A 26,589-nucleotide genomic window follows, 5' to 3' on the forward strand; every position below is an offset into this window, starting at 1 on the left:
GCATCCCTTCTACTTTTTCTGGTTTGCTCTAGTCTGTGCCTTGATGCATGCACAAATTTCTTAAATATTCTAATTAGACATTTTCTGATTCTTCTGTTTGCTGATATGGATTTTCCTTTTTATTTGCTATTAGGCAGATGCAATTCACCCCCTACAGATCATTAAGATTAAATGGTCAAAACTAAACACCATAAAAACTAACCAATCAATAAATAAACAAACAAACAACAATCCAAGAAACCAACAAGCTCAAATTCACTGCTATTGAGTTGATTTCAACTCATAGTGACTCTAAGGGAGAGGATAGAAATGCACCAGTGGGTTTCAGAGACTGTCATTCTTTACAAGAGTAGAAAGTCTCATCTTTCTCCTGCGGATCTGCAGATGGGTTTGAACTGTCAACCTAGGGGTAAGCAGCCCAACCTGTAACATCTACACTTCCCTCCAGGGCTCCTCTATGATGCCACCAGGAATCCAAAACTAAATGAGTGTGGATATTTTTTTATGATTAACTTAGGAGTTTTCAGATTGTACTGTAATTCAGTTTACTCAAGACCTGGAGAAAGATACCCTCATCTCCATCCCATCTTCATTTACGCTTGATATTTTTTTAATCACTCACTCATTCGTTGAATCATTCTTTCATTTTGAAGAGAAGAAGATAGAGTTAATCTTTGTATTGGGCAAAGTTAGGCAAAGAAAGATAAGGCTGTCTGTTTTCAGGAGATGTATTGTCTTAGAAGCCATATGTAGGGTTCTTTTGATTCATAATCAATTTGAGGGCAGTGAGTTCAGTTTTGTGGTACTGGAAAAGTTTTTGTAGGTATATTTCTGGTTGATAAATTCACACATGTGTAATTTTCACCTGTACATGTCCCATTTTACATGAAAATGCTATTTAGTTTCAAATTAATATTTGGAAAAGCGTTATTTGAAATCTGGGAAGGGGCAATTCCTTGAGGAAGACTCACCTCAGAAAATATTCTTTGAAGCAGTTGTTACAGACAATAAGCCAGTATTGCATAGAAAGTTTGTCTTTTAGAATAATTTAAATTTATGTACACTTCAGGTATCCATATCCAACAGGGAGAGTATCTTTATTGTGTGTCTCTCAAATACCAAAATATGCACAACTGGACCATAGGTAACATCATGAAACTGGATGTTGTGAAGGATTGCTTCTTGCTTGTATCCCCTGTTGATTCTCATGGAAGTAAATGTGAAGAGATCAAGAGATGGGTTTCATTGGACAAATCTGCTGCACAAGACCTCTTTAGAGAGTTGAATACCAAGGATATTACTTTGAGGACTATGGTGTGTCTGACCCAAGCCATGGGATTTTCAATTACCTCATCTGCATGTGATAGCTGGAAATTGAATAAGGAAGACCGAAGAATAATGGATGGATTGGAATTGTGCTGGGGAAGAAGAGCAAAAGTACCATGGACTACAAAAAGAACAAACAGATCTCTCTTGGAAGGAGTACATCCAGTGTACTCCTTAGAGGAAAGGATGGCAAGACTTCATCTCAGCAGAGGCCATTTCCTAGAGAAGGACCTCAGGTTTGGTAAAGTAGAGGGGCAGCAGAAAAAAGGAAACCTTCAATGAGATGGACTTCAACAGTGGCTCAAGGCAGTGGTGCCATACAAACAATTTAACTACAAGTTACTGCTCTAGTGACCATGTGAAGTATTAAAAAATGATATATTCAAAGATAGCTTATTAACTCATAACTTAACATTTCAATAAGAAGAATAAGAGCTATACAAAACTAGTTTAAAATATTAATGAAACATATTCAGCTAGACCAGAGGATGTACACTGGTACAGATAGGAACCGGAAACACATGGAGAATCAGTGGTGAAAGTGGTGATGCCAGGAGGATGGAGGGAAGGGGAGGGTGGAAAGGGGGAGTCGATTATAAGGATCTACATCTAACCTTCTCCCTGGGGGACAGACAACAGAGAGGTGGGTGAGGGGAGGCATTGGACAGTCTAAGATAAGACAAAATAATAATTTATAAATGATCAAGGGTTAATGAGGGAGAAGGAAGCGGGGACGAATGGAAGGGGGAAAGTGAAGAGCTGATACCAAGGGCTCAAGTGGAAATCAAATGTTTTGAGAATGATGAGGACAACAAATGTACAAATGTGCTTAACATACAATGGATGTATGTATGGATTGTGATAAGAGTTGTACTAGCCCCCAATAAAATGAGTATTAAAAAAAGAAAAATATCAACGAATACTTGAAAAAAACCAATAAAATTATTATTTCAGGTATTTCCACATTGCTTCTTTCTTGGCCCCCTCATGTGCACTGCTCTGTGCTTTCATCCTCCCACCATCGGCTGCGTGATTTCTCCGTGACTGTCTTTCCCAGAGGCCCACCTCTAGAGGTGGTCCAATTAGACAATATTCATTGTGTTTGAAGTAATAGAAACAGGAGATTTCTCTTCTTTGAACATATGTTCATCTTAGAAAAAACCCTTTCTGCTTTTGCTGAAAGGACAGCAATTGTTCTGAAAATAGTTTTAACTCTTTGAACACCTTCAGGAATTGCATAATTCACTCTTAATATCTCAGGGGAATTTGGGACAGAGCACAAAGCTGAAACTAATTGCAGCATGTCACCCTTTGGTTGTTTGGCACTTTTCCCTCTTTACTGTGTATGCTTGTTTACTGAAGTAACAAATGCAAACAAAGAAGACTGTAGTATTCTGTCAAAAGTATAAAGAACTTTATAAAATGTAAAATGAATAAATAAATATCATGAGAATAGTGCTTTCTAGCTTTTTACACCTATGGATGTAATAGGAGCCCTGATGGCATAATGGTTACATGTGGGGCTAACTGCATGGTCGGACGCTTCAAATCACCAGGTGTTCCGAGGGAGAAAGACAGTAAGTCCAGAGTGTTTAGTGGCAAGGCTGGCAAGACTTCATCTTACATACTTTGGGCATATTGTCAAGAGAGACCAGTCCCTGGAAAAGGACATCATGTTTGACACAGTGGCTGCATTAGTGGGCTCAGGCATAGGGACAACTGTGAAGATGGCGCAGGACCATGCAGTGTTTCGTTCTGTTGCGCATGGGGTCGCTATTGATAGGAGCCAAATAAATGCACCTTACAATAACTATCATGTATTTCTCCCACAGGGAAGCTAGTGGGTTCGACCTACTGATCTTTAAGTTTTCAGCTAAGTGCTGTAACCACTGTACTACCATTTACCAATCCAGTTCCGTGCGTTCTCTGCCTCTATAGTAACTCTATACTGTAGATCTTTATAGTCGCATTAAACTTCCTCTTGTGGCAACTTTGAACCACTGACTCTGCAATTAGCAATCCAAAGCCTAATCACAGTACCACCAAGATTCTTCACCGTACCACCAGTAATCCTAATTATAATCATAAATAACACTTACTAAAATCTACATATGTGCCAGTCACTGTAATTGTTAACTCTTAATTTTATGACTAAACTTATAACTTACTGAAATTTTGTGAAAGAAACTCAAACAAAAGAAATTGCAATAGAATCACCAAAGCCTCATTATCTTCATTATTTTCAGAGTAATGATTCAGTAATATGTTTACTATTAAATAGTTTCTGCACAGAATAAAAATAAATCTCAATTATGAGAATTTAATTTTATACGAATTAGTTTATTAAAATTAATAACAACTTTTAATAATAATTATTAATTTAAGATACATGTAGCAGATAAATATAGATGCTTTAGCAAAGAATTTTGAGTGTTAAATATCTGGAGAGGTGATATTTGATAATCTATAACAAAGTATACCTGGTAGACTGATTATTTTATCCATAACAATAATCTAAATTATAGTCATGCAAAAACCATTTTCACATTAATAATTCTTTAGTTATTCCTTATGGGGAACAGATTCTTCATTTATATTTTGGTATGAAGTAAAGTGTATAAAATATGAAATACAAATAAAATATTAAATAACACCTGTGCTTCTTATATGTTGCAGAATGTCTTATTATTAGAACTCTTGCTAACTATCAGTTTTTAAAATGAGAGTTATTAACCTGTAATGATAATGAAATAATGTTTAGAAGTGATAATTAGAGAATAACTTAAGCTTTTTTTCTGTGCTGAAACTTTGTTATTTTTCTCCCTATTTGGCAAAATTTTTGTGTAATTTGTTTATATAATGATTAGGCCTTAAAGATATCAGAGAAGGGAATTAGTACAAATGTATGCTTTCAGTATAAACTAAAAAAAGCTAATAATAAAATTTGATCTGAAGATACATTTGAAGGAGTTCAAAAGTTTATTGCAAAAATTAAAACAAAGGATTTTTTTCACGAACAGGAAGCCCTTCATACGTAAACAATTTACAGAATGTATTAATCAGAAGAATGAGTATCCATAATCTTTTCAAAGTTTAAAAGAACAGTGCTACATAAATCCAGGACAATTAAAATTCTTCAGTAGTTCCTGTATTAAAAACAGAGAATGATTAATGTGAACAATGACTTTTGCCTTACTGTAATTCAGATGATTGTTGTGGCTCACTCTGCTGGGAGGACAACTGCAAGAGTGGTGCTGCATTAAAGACCACGCTGAGCTCTGTTCTGAAGCCTTGCTGTCTGTGAGAGGACAATGCGGTGGAATACAATTGTTTGGTATGGCTCTTCTACACACACAAATAAGATGTGGAAGAGTCTGACTCTAGGATTGTTCGGTTTTGTTTGCCATTCTACTGAATATAAACTGAGCCTTTCAGGTGGAGGAGGAGAGAATTCCATGACCATCATGAAAGAGTAGCCGTGAGCAGAGTGACTGTGAGATCCCTATGGGACGTGGCCATGGCCTAGCTTGAAGCAGTGGCAGCGGCAGCAGCAGCGTCTACAGCCCCAAGATCATGAAAATTAACAATGGGCGTCAAAGCCTATAGAATGAATACAGTTGGGAGCCTTTCGGCAGGAGGCTGACTTACAGTATGGGGTGCCATTTGGGTATTTGTTAGCATTCAGAAGCTTTGTAATATTGTCTTGAGCAGGGCAGATGTCAAGGGACTGCATAGTTAAGCTGAGGAGCAGAGAGAGACATAAGGATTTTATCCTGAAAAAATTTTCTAATGTTGACTTGTGGTAATCTGTAAACTTGTCTAATAAATCCCTATAATTGTAAGTACTGCCTGTGAGTTTCGTATGACCATTGCAATGGATTACAGAACACAATCGAGAAATAGAGTGTCACTGAAGGAAGGGACAGTTAGTGTTAGAAAGGATAAGGAAGAGTGGAACATGGAAGCATGTCTGACTTGCCTCATGCGTCGTCCTTGGGAAGATGCGGAGTTTGGGTCTCCTTCTCCAAGGTGCTCTGGTGGCATAGTGGTTAAACATCGGGCTGGGTCCTACAATGTCTGTGCTTCAAAACCACCAGTTACTCCATGGGAGAAAGATGGGTTTTCTACTTGGATTGCAGTCTTGGAAACTCCCAGGGTCAGTTCTTCCATGACCTATGAGTTGCTATGAGGAAACATTGACTCAGTATTGGTGAGGTTGTTGTTTATTTTCTCCTCCATTGTATAGGCAGAGGAAGCCAGATGTGCTCCCTGCACCATTTCATCAGATAATATCTATACATCTACAAGTAAATCCAGTTAATATAACTTTTTGTTACATCCACAATAAGAAACATATTGGTGGGGTGTTGAAGTTAAAAAAAAATACTTAGAAACATGGACGTGACTTTGAGATTAGTTAATGAGAAAAGATTGGGAGGATTTTGACATGAATGACAGAAAAAGCCAAGATTTCCTTGGACAGTTTGTTAATAGATATATGGAAGCTAACGATTTCTTTGGTGAGGTTTAGGAGAAAGTGAGAAACAGTAGAGAAAGCCTGTATCATCTTAGATACTACTTGAATCATGATAAATAGGATGTTAGAAATATGAACATTAAGGGCACTTTTGGAAAGGACTATGAAGAAAACGAATATCATGTTACTGAATAATAGTAAAAGGGTATTCAATCTTTGTAAAAGCCCCGCGGATTAGACATTGGGCTGTTAACTACAAGGTCTGTGGTTCAAACCCACCAGCTATTCCTTGGGAGAAAGATGAGACTATCTGCTCCCTACAGGTTTATCATCTCACAAGGCATGTATGTGGCATCACTATGAGTGAGCAGTAGGTTGTAGGTTATACACACACACACACACACACACACACACACACACATATATTGGTAGAAAACTTGGCTGCATTGAGTCTTACAATTATGTGGAAAGTATAATTTGTAAGGAATGTCATTGTATGCCTACTTTAGAAATCTGTTATTTACAAGGAAAATGTTGAAGTGTTGGCTGATTTATTCTTGATGTTTATAGTAAAATTCGAGGGGAAAGATAAATTGTAGGCAGTATTGTTAAGCCAAAAGGAACTAGGATTAATGACTTGTGAAATTATTAGCCTATACAGGTTGCAAAAGGTACTAAAATGAGGAGATTCACTGTCAGGAAAGTGTACTCTGGAGGGAACTTTAAGTTGTGACAAAACTGTCTTTTGCTAGTGCCTCAGAAGGATCACGATAGTGCTTGGGGGAGTTAGCGAGTAGTCTTACGGTAGTCATACACAGGCCTCTTTGATGTGATCAGATCTAGATCCCCAGTTATCTCACCAGAAGTCAAAAATAGAGAAGTTATCTAAGGAAGAAGGATAGAGTTGCCTCTTGTGTAATGGAATGAACCCCTGCACAAGATATGTACCAACAAGATTCATGCACATTTTGGCAACAGAAATGTGACAATGTGGACTAAAAGGAACAGAGAGAAGGAGAATTAAAAGAATTTGACAATATTTGTATTTTTTATCCTGCTTGACTGTCAGCATGTCATACTGTGGTGGCTTGCTGTGGTGATAGACATTATGTCACCAGCATTTCAAATACCAACATCATCATCCACGGTAAACAGGTTTCAGAAGAACTTAGAGCCTGATCTCAGACTATAAAGAAGGGATAGCTTGGCCACTTGTGAGGAGTTAAAGCAACCCAAACTCACTGCCATAGAGTCGAATCCAACACACAGTGACCCTGCAGGACAGAGTAGAACTGCCCCACTGGGGTTCCCAGACCGTAAACCTTCCCGCCAGTAGAAAGCCTCATCTTTGCCAAGCAGCTAGTGGAGTTGAACTGCTGATCTTGAGGTTAGAAACTCACCACATAGCCCACCACACCACTAGGGCTCCTTAAAGCCATCTGTTTAGGATAGCTCTGTTATAGAAACACTAGAGAACTAAGACCGATTTTGAAGAAAGCATTAGTGAATTTGGTTCTGTGTGACCATACTGAAATTAGAATGCTGATGAGGGACAAATAATCATATGAAATCTTGCAATGAATTATACGTTTAATGCCAGTAGAGACCATTGTGATTTCATAGGGTCTTTTCAAGTGGAATATTTTGGTATCTCTAATGGCCTGAACTCATAATTTCTAAGGCAAAATATTATGATTTTAAATACCAAGCCGGCTCCCCCAAGATATTTTTTCAGACAATCAAACTGCAATACAAATAACTTGGGACTATGATTTGGACTTTTTCCCAGATCAAGATCTTCTTCAGTGTTTGGAGGAAGAAAGTACAGATGTATTTTTGAGCTTAGAGATAAAACATATCCAAATACTGCATCAGAGCATACCGATACAATTTTCAGGACTAAACACAATTTAAGAGAGTGGATTAAAAATATGTTCACTACTGTCTTCCAAGTTGACACCTCCAACCTTCCAGGCTTTGGCTGTAAAATATTACAACTTATCATCTGTTATAAGACTGAAAGTAGTCTTCAGTGAGCCACCTCTTTGTAATTTCTGGGCCATTGGTGTTTAATATGAATCGCCAGACTTAACTAACAATCACTCAACACTTGGTGCCATTTATACTAATCTTTGATCACAAATTAAAATTTTCTAAGTAAATGCTAGCACAAGAAATCAATTCCAAATATAACCTAAATTATAAAATAAGTTATCCATTGGTGATTTGCATATTATAGCTATACTATCGGAAGGCTGCAAACAGTGTTATCCTTCTTAGTGAAATAAAACTTACTTTAATGCTCACTTAAAAATCTTATGGCTTATTATTTGGTATCAAGAAAGTTAAGAAAAACATTTTTAAAAGTTTACCTCAGCCAAGGACCCCTGGTGGTGTAGTGGTTATGCCTTGGGCTGCGATCTGCATGGTTGGCAGTTCAAAAGTTTACCTCAAGTTTATGAATTTTGTGTGCACTGATTGTCCATTAAGAAATATGCAGGTGCCAAACTTTAAAAAACTACTACTGAAGCTACAGCCAAATAATTTCCTTCATCCTTAGAATAAAATGCCATGTCATTTGTTTCAATGCTCTCAGGTAGCCTTAATTTAGTGAATCAAAGTTTATTCATTAGCTTCTTGAATTTGCATCCTGACTCTATCCAAATGAAATATAATATTCTCTCATATAGAGTCAGAAATAGATTTTATTGTGGTACTTCCATTACTTAATTAACCCAAACTCACTGCCATTGATTTGATACCGACTTGTCGCCACCTTACATGACAGGGTAAAACTGCCCCTGTGACTCCTCTAAGACTGCTTACAGGAGTAGAAATCGCAGCCTTTCTACCCGGAGCTGCTGGTTATTTTGAACTGCTGGTCTGGGGACTGAGCCCAACGTGTAAGCACTATGCCACCAGGGCTCCTGGATAAGCAGAAAGACAATCTTATCCTTCTCAAGAATCTATAAATTTGGCCAATGGAACTTTTATATTACATTTCTTGATTGACACCAACACGATCCTATGTTTTTCAGAGGAGAGGTTGAATGGAAAGTTCCAATTTATTGTACTAACTAACTTGTAAATCATAACAGGAAGGTAGAGCTTCTGTTTTATCACAAGGAAAATTATGAAGAAAAACACCAGGCTCTTCATGGTATCAAGAAAGGTCTTTGACATCAGTAGTAGTCTGGTCACTCACGGGAGAAAGAGCAGGAGCTCTACCTACAGAGGCACAGTCTCAGAAACCCCCAGGGGCAGCCTTTCCAAGTTCAAAGGAGTCACTATGAGTCAGAATTAACTCTAAAGGCAGTAAGTTTATTTTGTTGTTGTTTGTTTTTTATAACTGCACAACAATTAATTGAAGTGATTATGAGTTATTTGGCTCATTTATAGATGTTCCTTTAGAGGGAAATTCAGACATAGGCAAAGATAATTACAGAATCAGAGTGCACAAAGATCATGGGTCTGGCCACTGGTATTTATGAATTATAATTTCAACATGATGATGCTCAAGAGAGACTTCTTAGTAGCTTATTAAATTTCTGTTGGATTTGCCTTTTTAAGATGTGGGCATATCTGCATGTCTGCATTTATATCTGGAGAATTATTCTTTTTTAGAATATCATTTTATTGGAGGCTCATACAACTCTTATCACAATCCATACATACATCCATTGTGTCAAGCACATTTGTACATTTATTGCCATCATCATACTCAAAACATTTGCTTTCTACTTGAGCCCTTGGTATGAGCCCCTCGATTTTTTGCCCCTCCTCTTTGCCCCCGTCTTCCCTCACGAACCCTTGATAATTTATAAATTATTATCATTTTGTCATATCTTACACACTTTGATGTCTCCCTTCACCCATTTTTCTGTTGTCCATCCCCTAGGGAGTGGGCTACATGTAGATCCTTGTAATAGGTTTATCTTTTCTACTCCACCATCCCAGTATTGCCACTCTCATCACTGGTCCTAAAGGTATCATTCGCTCTGGATTCCCTGTGTTTCCAGTTCCTATCTGTACCAGTGTACATCCTGTGGTCTAGCTGGATTTGTAAGGTAGAATTGGGATCATGATAGTTGGGGGTGGACAGCAGGAAGCATTAAATACCTAGAGGAAACTTGAATGTTTTATTGTTGCTGCATTGTGCCCTGACTGGCTCGTCTACTCCCCATGACCCTTTTGTAAGGGGATGTCCAGCTGCCTACAGATGGGCTTTGGGTCTGCACCCTGAACTCCCCTTCATTCACAATGAAATGATTTTTTTGTTCTATGATGCCTGATACAGGATCCCTTTGACACTTCGTCATCACACATGAGGGTTTTCTTGCTTCTCAGCTAGATGTATGCTTGTTTATCTTCAAGCCTTTAAGACCCCAGACTATATCTTTTGGTAGCTGGGCACCATCAGCTTTCTTCACCACATTTCCTTATGCACCCGCTTTGTCTTCAGCGATCGTGTCGGAAAGGTGAGCATCATGGAATGCCAGTTTAATAGAAGAAAGTATTCTTGCATTGAGGGAGTACTTGAGTAGATGCCCAATATCCATCTACTACCTTAATATTAAACCTATAAATATATGCTCATAGATCTATTTCCCCATCCTCATATATATATTTACATATGTACATGCCTGTATTTAGGCCTCCATAAATGCCCTTTGCCTCCTACTTCCTTTTACTTTCCTTTTGTCCCACTATCATGCTCAGCTTTTATTTGGGTTTCAGTAATTCCTCTTGGTTACATTGTGGAGATTTTTTCTTATATATTTGTACTTAGTTTAAAATACTGAATACTCACATGTGGAATCTCTTTGCCAAAGGGAAAAATTTAATGCATAAATATATTTTATGACCTAATGTAGTCATTAAAAAGTTGAATTAGTTGCCCAAATTGTTAAAATTTGGTATCTCATAAGTACATATAATTTTATGCTTTTGTTAAAAATGAAAAAGTAATCTAACAACAATTACTTGGGGCTGATTAAGTTTCCCCTTTGGGGTCAAGGTAGGTGGTCCTCAGTGTATCATTTATGTCCACTTAACCCCAGTAGACATTTGAATTCTCTATTCTTGTGAATACAGTATTAATTAATCTTACAAGGCTTCTTTACCTTCATTTAAGATTTATAGCCCTTAACATAATCTCATTTGGGTGTGTTCAATTGCCTGTGTATCATTCATTAAATATTATTGTTTCTTTTTTTCCTGCAATTGGGTTTGCAAAGAGCAAGAAGAATGTACTCATATTAAGTAACTCCATGCAGAAGTTCCTGTTGCGTTGCACAGTAATAAATGTTAATGAGCTCTGCATATTTACATAGTATTAATTCACCAAAATAGGCACTATAAATCTTAACTGCGACTAGATCACCCACCACATAGGCTATAGTAATTACAGGGAAACGATATACCATTTGTATATATTCCTATTTAGCAAAAAATGTGAACACAAAAATTTTATGTAATTTTTGATATCTGTGGTGGGGTTCCCAGGGTGACCGCATTTACTTACATTTACTTGAGCTTAGAGCTTGGCAGCACGGCATAGGGTCTGCTATATTAAATTCTTGCCTCAGTTGAGTTACTACTATCAGTGTTGACATAAACTGTTACTTCAGCAGATGTATTATGGAATCTAAGTAGCTTTTCCACAGCTTTACTCAATTTCATGTTAGTCTTTTTAAAACTGGATAAGACAACTCACTTCTCCAAAGCAATATATATAGTTAAATCTAGAATCTTACATTAAAGTCCTCCTCTCCTGATTTACTTATCTATATTTACAGGGAAAAGCTACTTTTGTTTTCTCTTTCTACTACCTAATATATGCTTTATCCAACAAAGCACTTCCTACTACATAGTTAGTTTTCTGATTTGAATTGTTTATAACTTAAGTGCTTTCATCTATGACCAAGTGACACATACAATGCTATTATTGATTAATACAAAGTTACTTTTCAAATCTGTTTGTTCACTTAGGATTTTCTTTACCATGTTTATTTGATTTAGTTCAGTTTAAATGTAATTATATTTTTAAAAAGCACATAGAGATTGCTGTTTCCTGAAATCAGAAAAAAGGGATGCATTATGCTTCCTAAATGAACCTAAATTTATGTTTCAATTATGCAAATGACCATAATAGACACACTATTTTTCTATAGTCTCAAATAGAAGTTATAAATTGCCCTATTGTTAGTATTGGGTCACTTAAAGGGTTAACTATATCTGAGACATCCTTATTAAGTATACTTCATCTTAAATAAAAGGTCAACTTTACTAAGAAGATGGCTGCAAGTACAGTAACATAGCAAAAGTTAAACTGATATGTGGGTACTGAAAGTATTTTGAGTTGAAAATTTTCATTTTCTATTGCTTATAAATTTGTTTCTTCTTATGAAAGGCTTTTATAATAGAAAATATGCTGAATGTCATCTTTAGGAAATAGAATAGATACATTTTCAGTAGCTCTGGCAAATGGAATAATCATCAGTCTTACTAGCCAAAAAATTCAATCTAGGTATTAGCTGAAAAATATAGTAAATGATCTCATAATTAGGTCAGTATAAAGTCTAAAGATTTAGAATGATTCACAGATTCATATGGGTCATTAAAAAGAGATTAGTGATATTAAGAACACAGTATAAAATTAACATACTCTGGAGACACACATAAATATTACATAGATTCTTAGGTTTTTCTCTTCTTTCTCTACATGTTTCCCTTAAAAATCTCATTTACTTTCATGGTTTCATTACTATGTTTTTATCACTTCTAGTTACACCTCTAGTTACACCGATCACTTCCAGATCTGCATTTACAACTCTGGTTTAGCCGCTGAACTTGCCCTCTATGAATTACTGTCTTTATGACATCGCTTTTTAAAAATTTTTTTATAAAACAAACTACAAGGCAAAAATGTTCAAATTTGAGCTAGTTTTTTCTATTCTGATTTCTGTTTTCTCTGATTATTATTTACATGCATTCACCTGGAGCATGTTGCATGGCTATTAGGTCTGTAAAATAGCTTCTGAAAAGGTTTCTGAAACACTTTTGTTCACAAAGGCACATTTTTCTACATTAGCAGCATCAACAGGCAGAACCCACCGAGTTTCACTCCCACCTGATGCAGGTTTTCAATCTTACAGTTACTATTAACAATGTTGATAAGCTGATACTAAACCTAAAACCAAGCAATTGCAGCCAAGTCGATGCTGATTTAAAGAGCAGAAGTACCCCCAAGGGGTCCCTAGAGCTGTCATTCTGTACAGAAGCCGACTGCCTCATTTTCTCCCGAGGAGCAGCTGGTAGGTTACAACCGCCTATCTGTGTGTTGACTTCCTGGTACATAAACCTGTGCACTGTCAGCGCTGCTATTGAGTTGATACAAAGCATTCCCAAACTCAAGGGACCACACAGTTGCAAAACAATGTTATTAATCATTAGTTTCATGCTTTGACAAGGGGTCAGTGCCTGCCATCTTAGCAAAAATGATGGGCCAATTTCAGGGAATTTAGCTTCATAATACAGTGGTTTCCAGACTGGATGAGGTCAATAGGGTAGTTTATTTGACTCATGTGATGTCAGCTGGGGCCCCTCAACAGGCTGCATTCATTTGGGAGCGCAGCTGGGAGCTAAGCCTTGTTTTCTTTCAGATTGTAGTTGGGCATCTTACAAGGGAGCTCTAGTTCTGATAGGTCATAAAATGGAACGCCTCATGCCACTGAAGACCTAGTTACTATGTGGCAGCGTGTAACCTTGCTGTTGGTCAGAACAGATCATGAGGCCAGTCCAGATTAGGGGAGAGGAAAATGGGCTTCATCCCTCAATGAGAGAGAAAGCCTGCCATTATAGGATTCTGATGGAGTTTTAATGACTGCCTTGGTAGATAATTTATTGCAGCTATTGCTATATATCTATTTTTTATCATCACCATAGCGAGTCTCTGGTCTAGGAGGGTATTGCTTCCTATCTGGACTTTTGATACAGACTTCAATATGGCAGCTTGAATTACAATCCCACTTACCTTTGTAATGCATTCTTCAGAATATTGAAAATTCTGCCTTGAAAGAGTGTAGCTAAAACAGCCAGAATGCTCCTGAGAATGAAGAATGGTGAGACTGTGTTTCTATTCTTGGATATTTTCTTACCAGGGGTTAGTCTCTGGAAAAGGACATCATGCTTGGTAAAGTACAAAAAAGAATAAAACCCTCAATGATGTGGCCTGAAAGAACAATGGACTCAAACACAGCAGTGATCTTGAAGATGGTGCACGACCAGAGTGTGATTCTCTTGTATGTAGATGGAGTCATATTAATCAGAACAAATTCAACAGCACCTAGCATAAAACATGGTGGGCAATGTATGCATATTAAATACTTAAATAATATATGTATACTTGTGTGTTTGAATAAGAACCTCATTAATGTGTGTACATTGCAAATGGTCAATGTGTTTTTTAAGACCAAAGAATTGATGTGCTTGAACTGTGCTGGTGCACAAGATTGCACGAGCATGGACTGCTAAAAGGACAAACAAATCCATACTGGAAGAAGTAGACCCAGAGTTCAACTCAGAGACAAGGGTGGTGAGACTTTGCCTCGTGCACTGTGGGCATTTCAGGAGAAACCTGTCCCTGGAGAAAGACATCATGTTTGGTAAAGTAGCGGGGCAACAAAAGCGAGGACGTTCCTTAGCAAGATGGTTTGACAGAGTGGCTGCAACAAGGAGCTGAAGCATTGGAACAATTGTTGGGATGGCACAAAACTAGGTAGTGTTTTTTTCTAAGGTGCATAAGGTTTCTATGGATCAGAATAAAATCTTTGGCAAACAACACAACATAATCTATTGGTTCTTTCTACATCACTTTCTTTTTTCCCTTCTATATCATCAGTCCTCAAAAGCTGTCTCTTGAAATAGTTGAATGTCAGTCTTTTATTGGGGGTGGGCTGGGCTTATAGTAACCATGCATTCCTTCTGTCTTCTCTTGCTTTGTTCAATTGTTTGTCCATCGAATCCTTCAATATGAAGATAGCCACTCAAGGCTTGAGGGTTGTGCTAGTTGTTTTCGTTAGAGAACTGGGGAGCATAGTCTTCCCACTTGATTTTCTAAGTCCATGTCCTTCCAGTTTATTGGAATGCTTGACTTTGTCTTAGTGCGCTACACTTTGAAATCTTCTGTTTAGCTTTTACGTCATCATTTTCCCACTCATATTAGCTAGTCTGCTTTTAAGAGCAAGATCCAGAAACTCCTAATGTTAATATTGATATTTTTCCAATACCCTAACTTCTTGGTTATATACTAACTCTTGAAATGGTTGATTATCATGAGTTGTCTTGTTTTGGCACAGCGAGTCTGGGTTCCTACCACTTCTTTTGGTGTTTCTTATATTGTGTGATATTTACCCATAAAATCCTTCAATCTTTCATCTTGAGGCTTGATACTTTTTCCTAAACGTTTTCTCCTTAAAACTTAGTGTGTTCTTTGGTGTCCTAACTGTAGATCCTTGCATATTTCATTATAATATTTTACTTTTTTCCCTCAAACAACCTTTAAAATCTGGTGTTTTATCATTAAAATCAGTTATCTTATTTCATCACCTCTTTCATCAACTTTAGATGTTCAATGGTGAAAAGCAAGAACGTTTTAGAGTCTCTTCATTCCTGTCTTCTTAAAGACCTTTTGATATCTTCAGTGTGAGTCTTGATGTCTTCTATTAGTGTTGAGATGCCCTTTGGTCATCAGTGTTCAATGCACCAATCCTGTTCTTGAAATGGTCTCCATATTCAGATGTCATGTAAATGAAGGTCATACTTTGACTCTCATAAACTTGTTATATTTTTCTTCAGCTTTAACTTGAATTTGCATATAAATGACTCAGTCTTTTATGCACTCGATCCCTGGCATTTTTCTGATTATATTTAATTCCTCCATCTTTACTTTTCACAGATGTAAGTGATTTTTATTCCTATATATTCCACTTGGCCGTATCCATGTATCTGGTCATACTTGATATGGAAGAAAGGTCTTCATGATGAACAAATTTGTGGTCATGCATAATTCTGTCTGCATCTGTTGTTTTTTCTGTTGCCAAGATTGTATTTTCCAGTTGTTAGTCCTTCTGTGTGATTAGCTTTTGCATTCCAATCACCAGTAATTATCAATGCATATTGATTGTATGGTTGATCAATTTCAGAGTACAGAAGGTGATAAAAACCTTCAGATTTTTCATATTTGGCATTAATGGTTCATGTGTGAATTTGAATACAACTCATATGAACTGGCCTTCATGTTGGGAACATGCGTGTGTTTATGTCACTAATTGTGGCATTTCAGGATAGATTCGGAAATGCTCTTTTTGATGACTACTTCAATACTGTTCCTCTCCAGTTAGCATTCCAGGCATCATTGTTGTTGTTAGGTGCCATCAAATCACTTCCGACTCATCACGCCCCTGTGTGCTTCCTGCCCTGTGCCATCCTCACAGTTGTTCTTGTGTTTGTGTCCATGGCGGTCACTTATCCACTCATCTTGTGTCTTGTAGATGACCGTCCTCTTTTCTTCTGCCTTTCACTTTACCAAGCATGTTGTCCCTCTCCTGGGACTGGTCTCCTGACAACATGTCCGAAGTATGTAAGACAAAGTCTCCCCATCCTTGCTCCTTGCTCGACGGAGCTCTGGCCTTATTTCTTCCCATACAGATGAGTTTGTCTTTTGAGCAGTCCACAGTACTTTTAATATTCTTTCTAGCACCACAGTTCAAATGCACCTATTCTGCAGTGCTCCAGTATTCTTTATTCAATGTCCAGCTATCACATGCGTATAAGGGGATTGAAAATGCCACCCTGGCCTCTGAAGAGCATTCTGGCTGTACAGCTTCCAAGACAGAATTCTTTCTTCTGGAAGTCCAGGATACTTTCAATATTCTAGCACATTGCTAGCAGTGTAGTTCAAATGCATTGACTTCTCGTTGGTCTTCTTGAGTCAACATCCAACTTTCACATCCACATGAGGCAATTGGTCTTGGGTCCGGTGTCCCTTAGTCTTGAAAGTAACAATCTTACTTTTAAACCTTTTAAAGAAGTCTCGTGTGGCAGATTTCCCTCGGATAATATGTCATTTAATCCCTTGACTGATACTTCCATGAGTATTGATTGTAGAGCCAACCAAGACAAATCCTTGACAATTTCATTTCCCTCCACTTATCCTGGTGCTATCTGTTGGTCCATTTGTGAGGTTTGGGGTTTTCTTTACACTGAGTGGCAATCCACACTGAAGGCTACAATCCTCGATCTTCATCCGCAAGTGCTTCCAGTTCTCCTCATTTTCAGTAAGCAAGGTTGTATATCACAGGGCGTTCATAACCCTTTCTCCAATTCTGATGCAGCATTCTTCTTTTTCCTCTGTCCTCATTTGTATCATCCAGTTATGCCACCACTCATCTGTCAGTTTGTCATATTTTGGTGGTGTATGTGTTGCTGATATGCTGGAGGCAATGCTACTAGAATTGGAAATGCCAGCAGGGTCACCCAAAGTGAACAGCTTCCAGCAGAGCTTCCAGTCTAAGAAGAAGAAATTAGCTGTCAACTCAGAGGAATTAGTCATTGAAAACCCTATGGATAGCACTGAAAAGTTGTCAGTTCCTGAAAACCTAGTTTAGTAGACCAGGTAATTCCTGATTCACATTGGCCAACATCAGTGTACCTCATCTCAGTAATGCCTAGATCCACCATCTCTCTGTCAGTTTGTGGCAGTATCCTAATTTGCGTGCTGCTGAAATGCACATGCCACCACCATTTCAGTTACTAGCGGGCTTACTCAGAGTGGGCTGGTTGCAGCAGAGCTGTCAGACTGAGGCAGAGTGGGAAGAACAGGGTGTGGTCCACTTCTGAGGGCCTATCCACTGAATTGCTTAGGAGTAAGCAGTGGGAGAGTGGATGATATAAAGCCACTTGACAGCCTGGAACAACAGCAGTGTTTTCTTTAGGCTGCAGATTCAATAGACATGACCATGGCATAAACAATGTTGTGGTTGCCAGTTGCCATCGAGTCAGTTCTGACTCGTAGCGTCCATTCCTAAGTACAACAGAGCAAAACATTGCCTAGTCCTGTACCATCCCATAATTATTCTTATGGGAATCCCATATTTGCAACCATTGTGTTGATTTACATTGTCAAGGACATTCCTCTTTTTTGACCTCATCTCTGCTTACCAAGCATGATAGCCTTCTCTAGGGACTGATTCCTCGACAGTGATTCCAAAGTACGTGAGACAAAGTCTCACTCTCCTGTGTCTGACTGTACTTCTTCCAAGACAGATTTGTTTGTTCTTTTGGCAGTCCGTGGTACCTGTAATACCAGTGTCACAATTACAGTGCATCAATTACAATGGTAACATATCTCAACATTTCACCCCTGTTTCTAAAATAGAACACTCTCCCAGTCTTAGGACGGATGTGCTATACCTGTGAAGCCTTTTGAACTCTGGCAGTGATTCTTAACTTTGCATGAAAATTATCTAGTGAGACTTGTTTAAAAAATGCTGGTGTTCCTGAACTAAGAAGGTTCTGATACACACGGTACAAGTAGAGCAAGGTATATTTAATAAGTTGATATTAAGGCAGGTGGCCTGTTGAATATAATTTGAAAATGCAGGATAAACATTACAGCATTCCAAACTATATAGGACTTGGTCTTCTCAAATTTTTTGCTGTCTTAATTTCATCAAAATGGAGACTTGCTCTTTATTGGTCAATGTTTCATACGCCAATTTTGATGTTTATTTTCAGATCATTTATCCTAGCTTTTTTTTTTGAGGTTTCAATATTTTATCTAAGTTTTATTTTAAATGATGTTAATTACAGCATTTGATGGGGGAGGATCTAATTCTACACAAAATGGAAGACTATAAAATTTACTCATGAAACAGCTAAAAAATAAATTGAATGGTGAAGACACCACCAGCCCAATTGAGATTCTGGGTGCTGTCAACCGGGTGGTTCGGTTACCGAGACCCTTGCTAGCTCGCGGCCTGCCGAGGTGCTGTTGGTGTTGGGAGCGAGTCCACACTCCGGTGCAAGGACACAAAACCACAACTTGAGAGGGGTTAAAAGTCCTGGATCATTGGCTTAATCACCACCTACCTTCTTCACCCCAAAATGGCACACGCGCACGCACGTGCACACACACACACACACACACACACACACACAAATCAGCTACCACACCCAGCAGAGAACTTTTCGTGTAAAGAGGTGATGGACCGTGGTGGAAACAGGTCATGAAGATGGGTCTTCAAAAGCCCCTTTCGGCTGGGTGTGCCCACACCATCAAGCAGTGAGCGCTCAGGTTAGGAAAGCAAGGTTCGATTCTCAAGTAGTCACAATTTCATTCCTGACTCACGGTGAAGTTACAAAGTGCCTATACATGATCAGCTCCCACTTGCAGCCATTTCTAGATCAAAAAGAAACCTGACATCTCTAGAAGGGGTCGTCAAGTCCACCACCCTGCCCCCAAAGTCTCCAGCTGAAAGACCATTTTTTGGAGCTGGGTCTCTTCTGTACCTCGGAAAGGGGAACACGTTAAAGCTACACGCAGACCCTAAAGCCAGGCATCAAACTGACACTGTCCGCTCTGCTGGACAGCAAGAACGTCAACGCTGGTGGCCACAAGCTTGGTCTAGGACTGGAATTCCAAGCATAAGTGAATACTGTATAATCATCTAATTTTAAACTATTTTGAAGCATAGCTACCTTCAGAATTCTAGTTTACCTGTTAATGTGGTATGCCTGGGAGGCAAGTATTGCACAATATCCTGTTAGACCTCCAGGTGACAGCTGATTCAGGTTTAACGTGTTCCCCTCTCCGAGGTACAGAAGAGACCCAGCTCCTAAGCCTAGCTTTTCAAAGGCAAGGATCCATTTTTAATGTTTTGCTTTAATGAAGAAAAGTGCAGCAACATTAGAAATTTCATGAAAAAGAAAATGAAGTATTCTTGAAGGGTGGTTTAAAATGTCCTTTCTGCTTTATTTCAAAACAGTTCCTTTAAGACTTATCCCATTATCTTTACTTTCTCTGTCCTTGGAGCCATCCAGCTGACCACTGTGTAAAACTGTGGAAGACAGTAGGCACTAAGCACCATTTGTCAGTACCTTACTCTTCGTATCATGGTGTCCTTTGATGGAGAAGAGCGATACAGTGTAGCCATGGAGTTATCTACACTGATTAGCATCTTACCTATGAAGTTATGATCTCCACATTCATATATGTATATTTCACAGGTGTATAGAACTAGAGGTGGTTGCAGAAGTGTGTTTTCCTGTAGCTGTAAGTTACCGATAGGAAGTGGTCACAATTCTTCCCAGGTATCGCATAAAGGAAGGCATGTGTTCATTTCAGAGAAGAACGTAGGTCTGTGTATGCCTTTTCAGAGGCTGTCACTTTTTATAAGAGGAAATTCTCTACAAGAGTTCTTCTGAAGTGTGTTTTTCAAATTATTATTGCTAAAAAAGAAATGCTTTTAAAGATATTTTACCACAATTAGAAATGGCTAATGCTCTAATTTGGAGCCACATCAGTTTCTAGAGGGAAATAGCTTCAAGCACATAACGTAGTCGGAAAGCACAGAATTCCCTGTATGCATGGACCCGTTTATCCACTCACTCAGCTGAGTGCTCCTTTGTGCTTCATTAGTGAGTCCCTCTATGTTCTAGGGACTCTTCCATACACCGAATACACGGGAGTGAGTCAAACAGAAAAAAATAAAACAACAAAAACCTAAAACAAAACATGCCCTACTGGAACTTACAACATAGAGTATTCAACATATTGGCTACTAATAAATAATAACATTTTAAAGTATGACAGAAACAGGAATTGCTTGGAGGAGGCAATGAAAGTTTAGATTGGTTGACCCAGAATGGCCTCATTGAAAAGGTGATGCTGAATAGAGAGCTGGCAGGAATGCACAGAAAGCAGATAAAGGCTAGGGAGAGAGTTAGAAGGCTTTTCACTAATCCACAGTGGGGCAATGAAGTGGTTGTATTGGAGATAAACATCATGGGATATTGGGCAGGATTTTCTAATAGAATTTTCTTGCACATATAATTTATAACCCAAGTAGTTAATTTATAAATTAAGGAATAATTCTTTCAACTCTAGAAAAGGGGAGGTATATGTGCTATGAAAGGTTTTATTAAAATTCTTTTATAAAAAATACTACCAAGGCAATGAATGTGAAATGTTTGTTGATGAGTAATAGCACTACTTGACAGATTTATAATATAGACAAAAATTATAGGAATTATTGATTAGAAATTTACTTATTGTAAAATATCTAGCTAAAAGCCTGGTAACATATCTTCTAACGCTCGTATCTAAAATAGTATCTGAAGACTGTTCCTTGGGGGTGAAAACACACGATTGAGGAACTGAAATTTGAAAAGATAGTAAAAGCTATATAAGAAAGTCCAAACTCACTGCTCTCAATTTGATTCTGACTCGTATGGCTTAGTAGGACAGAGTTTAACTGCCCCGTGGGTCTCTGTGACTGTAACTCTTTACAGTAGTGGAAAGCCTCATTTTTCTCCCACAGAGCAACTGGTGGGTTCACGCTCCTGAACTGTGGTTAGCTGCCCAACTTATTCTCTACTACGCTAACAGGACTAGGGGAAATCTGGTTGTATTATTTGAAATGAAAGAAATATAGAATTCATTTTTATTTCTTCACTAATAGTTGATTATGTAGAATTGAATAAAGATTTTCTGGGGCCGATCAGTAGAGGGCAGCAAAGTTTCAGATTGTGTGTTAGCCAGGCTCAGTTTTGTGTGTGTGTGTGTGTGTGTGTTTGTGTGTGTGTGTGTTACTCTAAAGAAGTTTGTTCTGGCTTCCCTTTTAATGAGGTGCTTTGGCAATACCATATAGGAATATGCTTTAAAACCCTGTAGATTTTGTTCAGATATTTAGCCAACTGTTCCCTTATGCACTATAGATTCTTTCTTAATGAGAACATGCATTTCTTTCTCTCTGTGATGTAGGGAGTACCTGGGCCTGGAAGGTATGACATTAAAAGTCAATTTCAGAAGACTGAAAGTATGACACCAAATGCAAATGAAGCATCCCCTGCTTTTCTTTCTCAATCCCAGGTAATGGTCCACAGACATTTCCATATGCAGATTACAGTAGACATAATGTGGAGGCAGCAGGAAATCTCATGGTAGTTAGGGATATTATAAAACTATTAGGGGTAGTTAAGAAAATTGGGAACGGAAAGAGCCTGGATAAATCATATTGTCAAAAATTTTGCTTAAAACTAAATAAAATAATATCAGTATATTATAATTAACACACAAAGATGCATACTAGAATTGAAACTATTCAGCACTTACTTTGAATTAAAAGTGCATAGGTGAAAATCTATTTTAGTGTGCATTTTCAAATATCCATATCACTGAATGTGTGGTGTGCTGACACGTAATCTCTGAGGACATGCATACCTTCCAGAGGAAGTTCTGAATTGTCCTGTAGAGCTTTGCTTTAGGTCATGTTTGTAAGTATCCGTGGGAGTCTCAGCGGTGCTGTTAGTGATGCCATTTCACAGAAACCCTTTGCTATGCTTCAAGACACATTCTTAGGGAACTTGAAGGCAGTAAGAGGTTTTTAAGCCAAAACAATTACAGTACTACCAGCTTGCAGGACAAAGTAGTTGTGATATTTACCACCTGTCTTACCTATAGCTTTGATTATTTTATTTGACTTGGGAAGGTTATCCACTTTCTGGTCATTGTAAGTGTCTGCTTTGCTTCTTTGTTCTTATGAGGCACTTCCTTGGAAACCAGTAGACGTATTTCAGAGTAGATAAATTGCATGTCTGTTTTGGAAATCTGATGATTTTAAAAAATGTGCTAGATGTGGTGTTAAGGGCCTGAAGGAGGGATTAAGAATGAACACCAGATTTCTCCACTGACCAATTCCATGTGTGGGTATACCATTCACTGTACTACACATGGCTGATTTGTGGAGACAGAATATACCCTCTTAATATCATTTTATAATTAGAACTGTGGCCATTGTTATTTCTGTACACCTCATAGATAATCCTAATTTGGCGTCATTAGCATCTGATTTCCACAAGTTAGACGTCAGACATGCCACCACCCTCCATGCTTCTTAACTCTGTTCTGATACCAACTGCCCCTCCTATGGGACTGCTTTTCGGCTGGGTTCTATGATTCACTGCAGTGGCCACACAGAACTCATAGACAATGCTCGTGACTATAGGGTTTATTAGGGAAGCTCACACATTACGATTCAGGTGAGAAATGTTCAGGATACAGTTGTTCAGTCAGGAGAGTTTCTTCTCTGTTGTGTCTGTAGGCAGGCTCCTCTGGCCCTGGGTCACTTGGCAGAGCCTCTGCCCTGGTCAGGCAGTGTTACAGAGCTGCCAATGAGCGTCCGAAGTGCAGGCCACTCCTCTATAAGTCTCAAACCAAGCTCCACCTGCATGAATCAGCAAAACTTAGCTCTCCAAATTATGTGCCCAGGGCACCCTGCCAACCCCCCCCCCCAAGCCAACTTTCTGCTCCAAATCACTCCGCTTTCCTTGCTCTGTGGAATGGGAAATTGCCCGCTCTCGCTGATGCTCTGGCTCCTGGTTCTGCGGTTGCTGCTCATCTGCGGCACCTCTGGTGTCAAAGCTGTGTCCTGGATCTCAGGGTCCAAATGGCTATTCTTTCTTGCCGGTAGTGAAATTTCCTTCTCCCTACATTTGGGATGTCTGATTTAATACTCAACAGGATGATGATCACAATTAACCCAGCTCACTATCAGTCACAGCTGAATCATTTAACCCAGTCAATACCTCCCCACCTTCTTACTACTCAGATCCATTAGGAACACGAAGGTCACTTGGTCACAGTAACAGAGGCTCTACCCAGAAGAGTCTTACTAAATAATCACTGCATTACAGCACCACTGCAGGCATTGTAAATACGTTTTGAGAAGTGGAAGGGAAGATAATGTCCATTTGCCTGTGGGAAGGACAGAGGAAAGCGATAGTTTGGAAGTGAAAGCTATGAGAATATAAAACCAAGTAGGACTGATAAAATTAAATAGTGCTTAAAACTAAATAATGTTAGTGTTGAGATGAGTATGAACAGACATTAATGGTTGTGACAAAACATTTAAAGCAAGAAGATGAATATCAAATACAGAATTTATGGTATATAAGAATAGACGCAGATTATGTTTTGGGATACTTATTTTAGTCATTCATTTAAGGAGTTATCTGGTACTTTATCTACATGTATTAAAGTTTCCTTATATCTCCAAAATTGGAGTTTTAAAAGAAAAGATTATCTTTATAACAGAGCTTTGCATCTTGCCTGTATATTGGAAACATTTGGGGAATTTTAAAACCCCCAGGTGACAACTGCCTTTTCTCTTCTCTCCTAGACATTGATTAAATTTGTTCAAATTTAGGCCCAGGAATCAGTGTGTGTGTGTGTGTGTGTGTGTGTGTGTGTGTGCATGTGCGCACACACATGTGTTTTTTAAAATTGGATATGTTAACTATTTGAATGTGAGATTTAGATTTATTAAGCCAGTTACTGATATATTCAAGCGCTAATTGAATACATATGTTTAGGAATTCTATGAACTCATTCTATTACCTAAAAGATAGCATTATGTCATGTACTTTTATGTACATGACATATTATGTATTATAGTTTTAAACTTATTTTAACTGCAGAAAAAACATTTTAAATCAAAAACTGCCCATATATTATCATTTAGATATGTATTTTATGATTTCCTCTGTCAGTAATGTACATAATGTACAATCATGTTACTACATAGGTAATATTACTAAAAGCTATTTATTTTATGGGTTGGTGGGTATAAAATATGAATTCATTCACTGCATTAAGTTGTCAATTAAATTCCAGATGCAATATGACTAAGGTAGCAGCTTTTAACTCATGAATTCTCAAAATATACTGTAGTGTTTCACTAGCATGTTTTTCTCTATTTTTACTAGAGATTTGTTCCTATGAAATCAATCGCACCAGCACCTGGCACATATAATGTACCTCCAAGCACTACCAAGCCCTCAAAGAAAACTTTAGGCCTGAAAACGTCGGCATTTGGGCAAACTGCTGCTCGATTCACCCAGGAATGGGGGCCAGAGGAAATGCCTGGTTAGCAATTACCCATATATTCCACTTTATGTAACTTAAGTCCTTAACGAGTTGGTTATATCAGAGAAAGAAGTAGTTTGGAGCTTATTCTACATACACAGTCATTGTTGCCATTTTAAGCTAATGCATTTTCTTTTAGCACTAACTTTGCTGCCAGAAACTCAGGCCGAGTTCAGAAAAAGATATGAAATGATGCATATATTTTCGGATGTCTGATAAGCTTGCCTGAAAGCAGAGAAAACCAGACAGGGTGCTCTATTGGCATAGTGAATATGCATTGGGCTGCCAACCATAGGGTTAGCGTTTGAAACCATACCACCAGCTTTCTACTCCTGTGAGGGGCTGCAGTCTTGGAAACCCCGCAGGGCAATTCTCCCATGTCCGATAGGGTCCCCATGAGTAGGAATTGACTCAATGGCAGTTAATATTTTAAAAAACTGACTGCTAAAAGACATTCAATTGTGTGGGTCATAACCGACCGTAGACAATATTGTGAAGAATGAGAATGTCACCCCCTTGTGTTCATGCGGAACTTGAACGTGGCCCAAGAGACGATTATTCAAAGAAGACTGAGTGGTTTAAGATCAAGAAATGTGTTTGCCTCTCTTGTATTCTGCCACTTCTTACTCAGTCTGTGTGCTGAGCAGGTACTCTGAGAAGCTTAAAAAAGAATATGGCATCAGGATGGAAGGCAGGCTCATTAATAACCAGTAATATAAATAACACAACCTTACTTGGTGGAAATGAAGAGTCCTTGAAACACAGATGAAGATGAAAGACTACAGCTTTTCAGCATGTGTTTTACCTCCATGTAGAAGGAAAGAAAATATCTCACAAGAGGATTGAAAACATCATCTAGATAGGTGGAGAAAAGGTCGACGTTTTCAAGAATGTCATTTTACCTGGATCCACAATCAACGTTCATGAAATTAAAGAACATATTGCATTGGACAGACATGCTGCACAAGACATCTTTAAATTGTTAAAAAGTAAAGAATCCACTTTGAAGACTCAGGTGCAACTGACCCACGCTGTGGTATTTTCATTCACCTCTTATGCACGTGAAAACCGGACAATGAATAAGTAAAGCTGGGGAAGAATTGATACTTTTAAATTATAATGTTGGTAAAAAAATAATGTTGGTGAAAATATTGAAAATACTTTGGTTTGCCAGAACCAACAAATCTGTGTTGAAAGAACTGCAATCAGAATGCTGCTTAGGGATGAGGATGGTGATACTTTGTCTCATGTACTGGGGACATTTTATTAGGAATGGCCAGTCTCTGGAGGAAGATACCACTCTCAGTCAAGCAGAAGGCCAGATAACAAGAGCAAGCTCTCCTGAGATGGACTGGCACAGTGGCTGCAGATATGGGCTCAGACATTAACAACACTTGTGAGGCTTGTTCAGGACGGTCTTCCATTCTGTTGTACATAGGGTCACTATGAGACGTAACGGTCTCATTAGCACCAGCAATAATAACAGCAAACGTACTAAGTATAAACAGTGAAGAAATGGGGGTCACATCAGGCTTCTGGTGGCAGAAGGTTTGAATCCAATTCCATATCTGCCCAAAGA

At 38.3% G+C, this 26,589-nt stretch overlaps 1 protein-coding gene across 1 annotated transcript in view; it reads left to right on the top strand.

Moving 5' to 3' along the window:
• STPG2 (sperm tail PG-rich repeat containing 2) overlaps positions 1-26,589 on the top strand; it is a 329,121-nt gene that overhangs the window by 97,274 nt on the left and 205,258 nt on the right. The window contains exon 6 of the mRNA XM_075543545.1: positions 24,851-25,010. Coding sequence (XP_075399660.1) covers positions 24,851-25,010 — 160 coding nt within the window. The remainder of the gene's footprint in view (positions 1-24,850; positions 25,011-26,589) is intronic.

The sequence above is a fragment of the Tenrec ecaudatus genome, chromosome 3 (assembly GCF_050624435.1).
Source record: "Tenrec ecaudatus isolate mTenEca1 chromosome 3, mTenEca1.hap1, whole genome shotgun sequence".
Classification (NCBI taxonomy): Eukaryota; Metazoa; Chordata; class Mammalia; order Afrosoricida; family Tenrecidae; genus Tenrec; species Tenrec ecaudatus.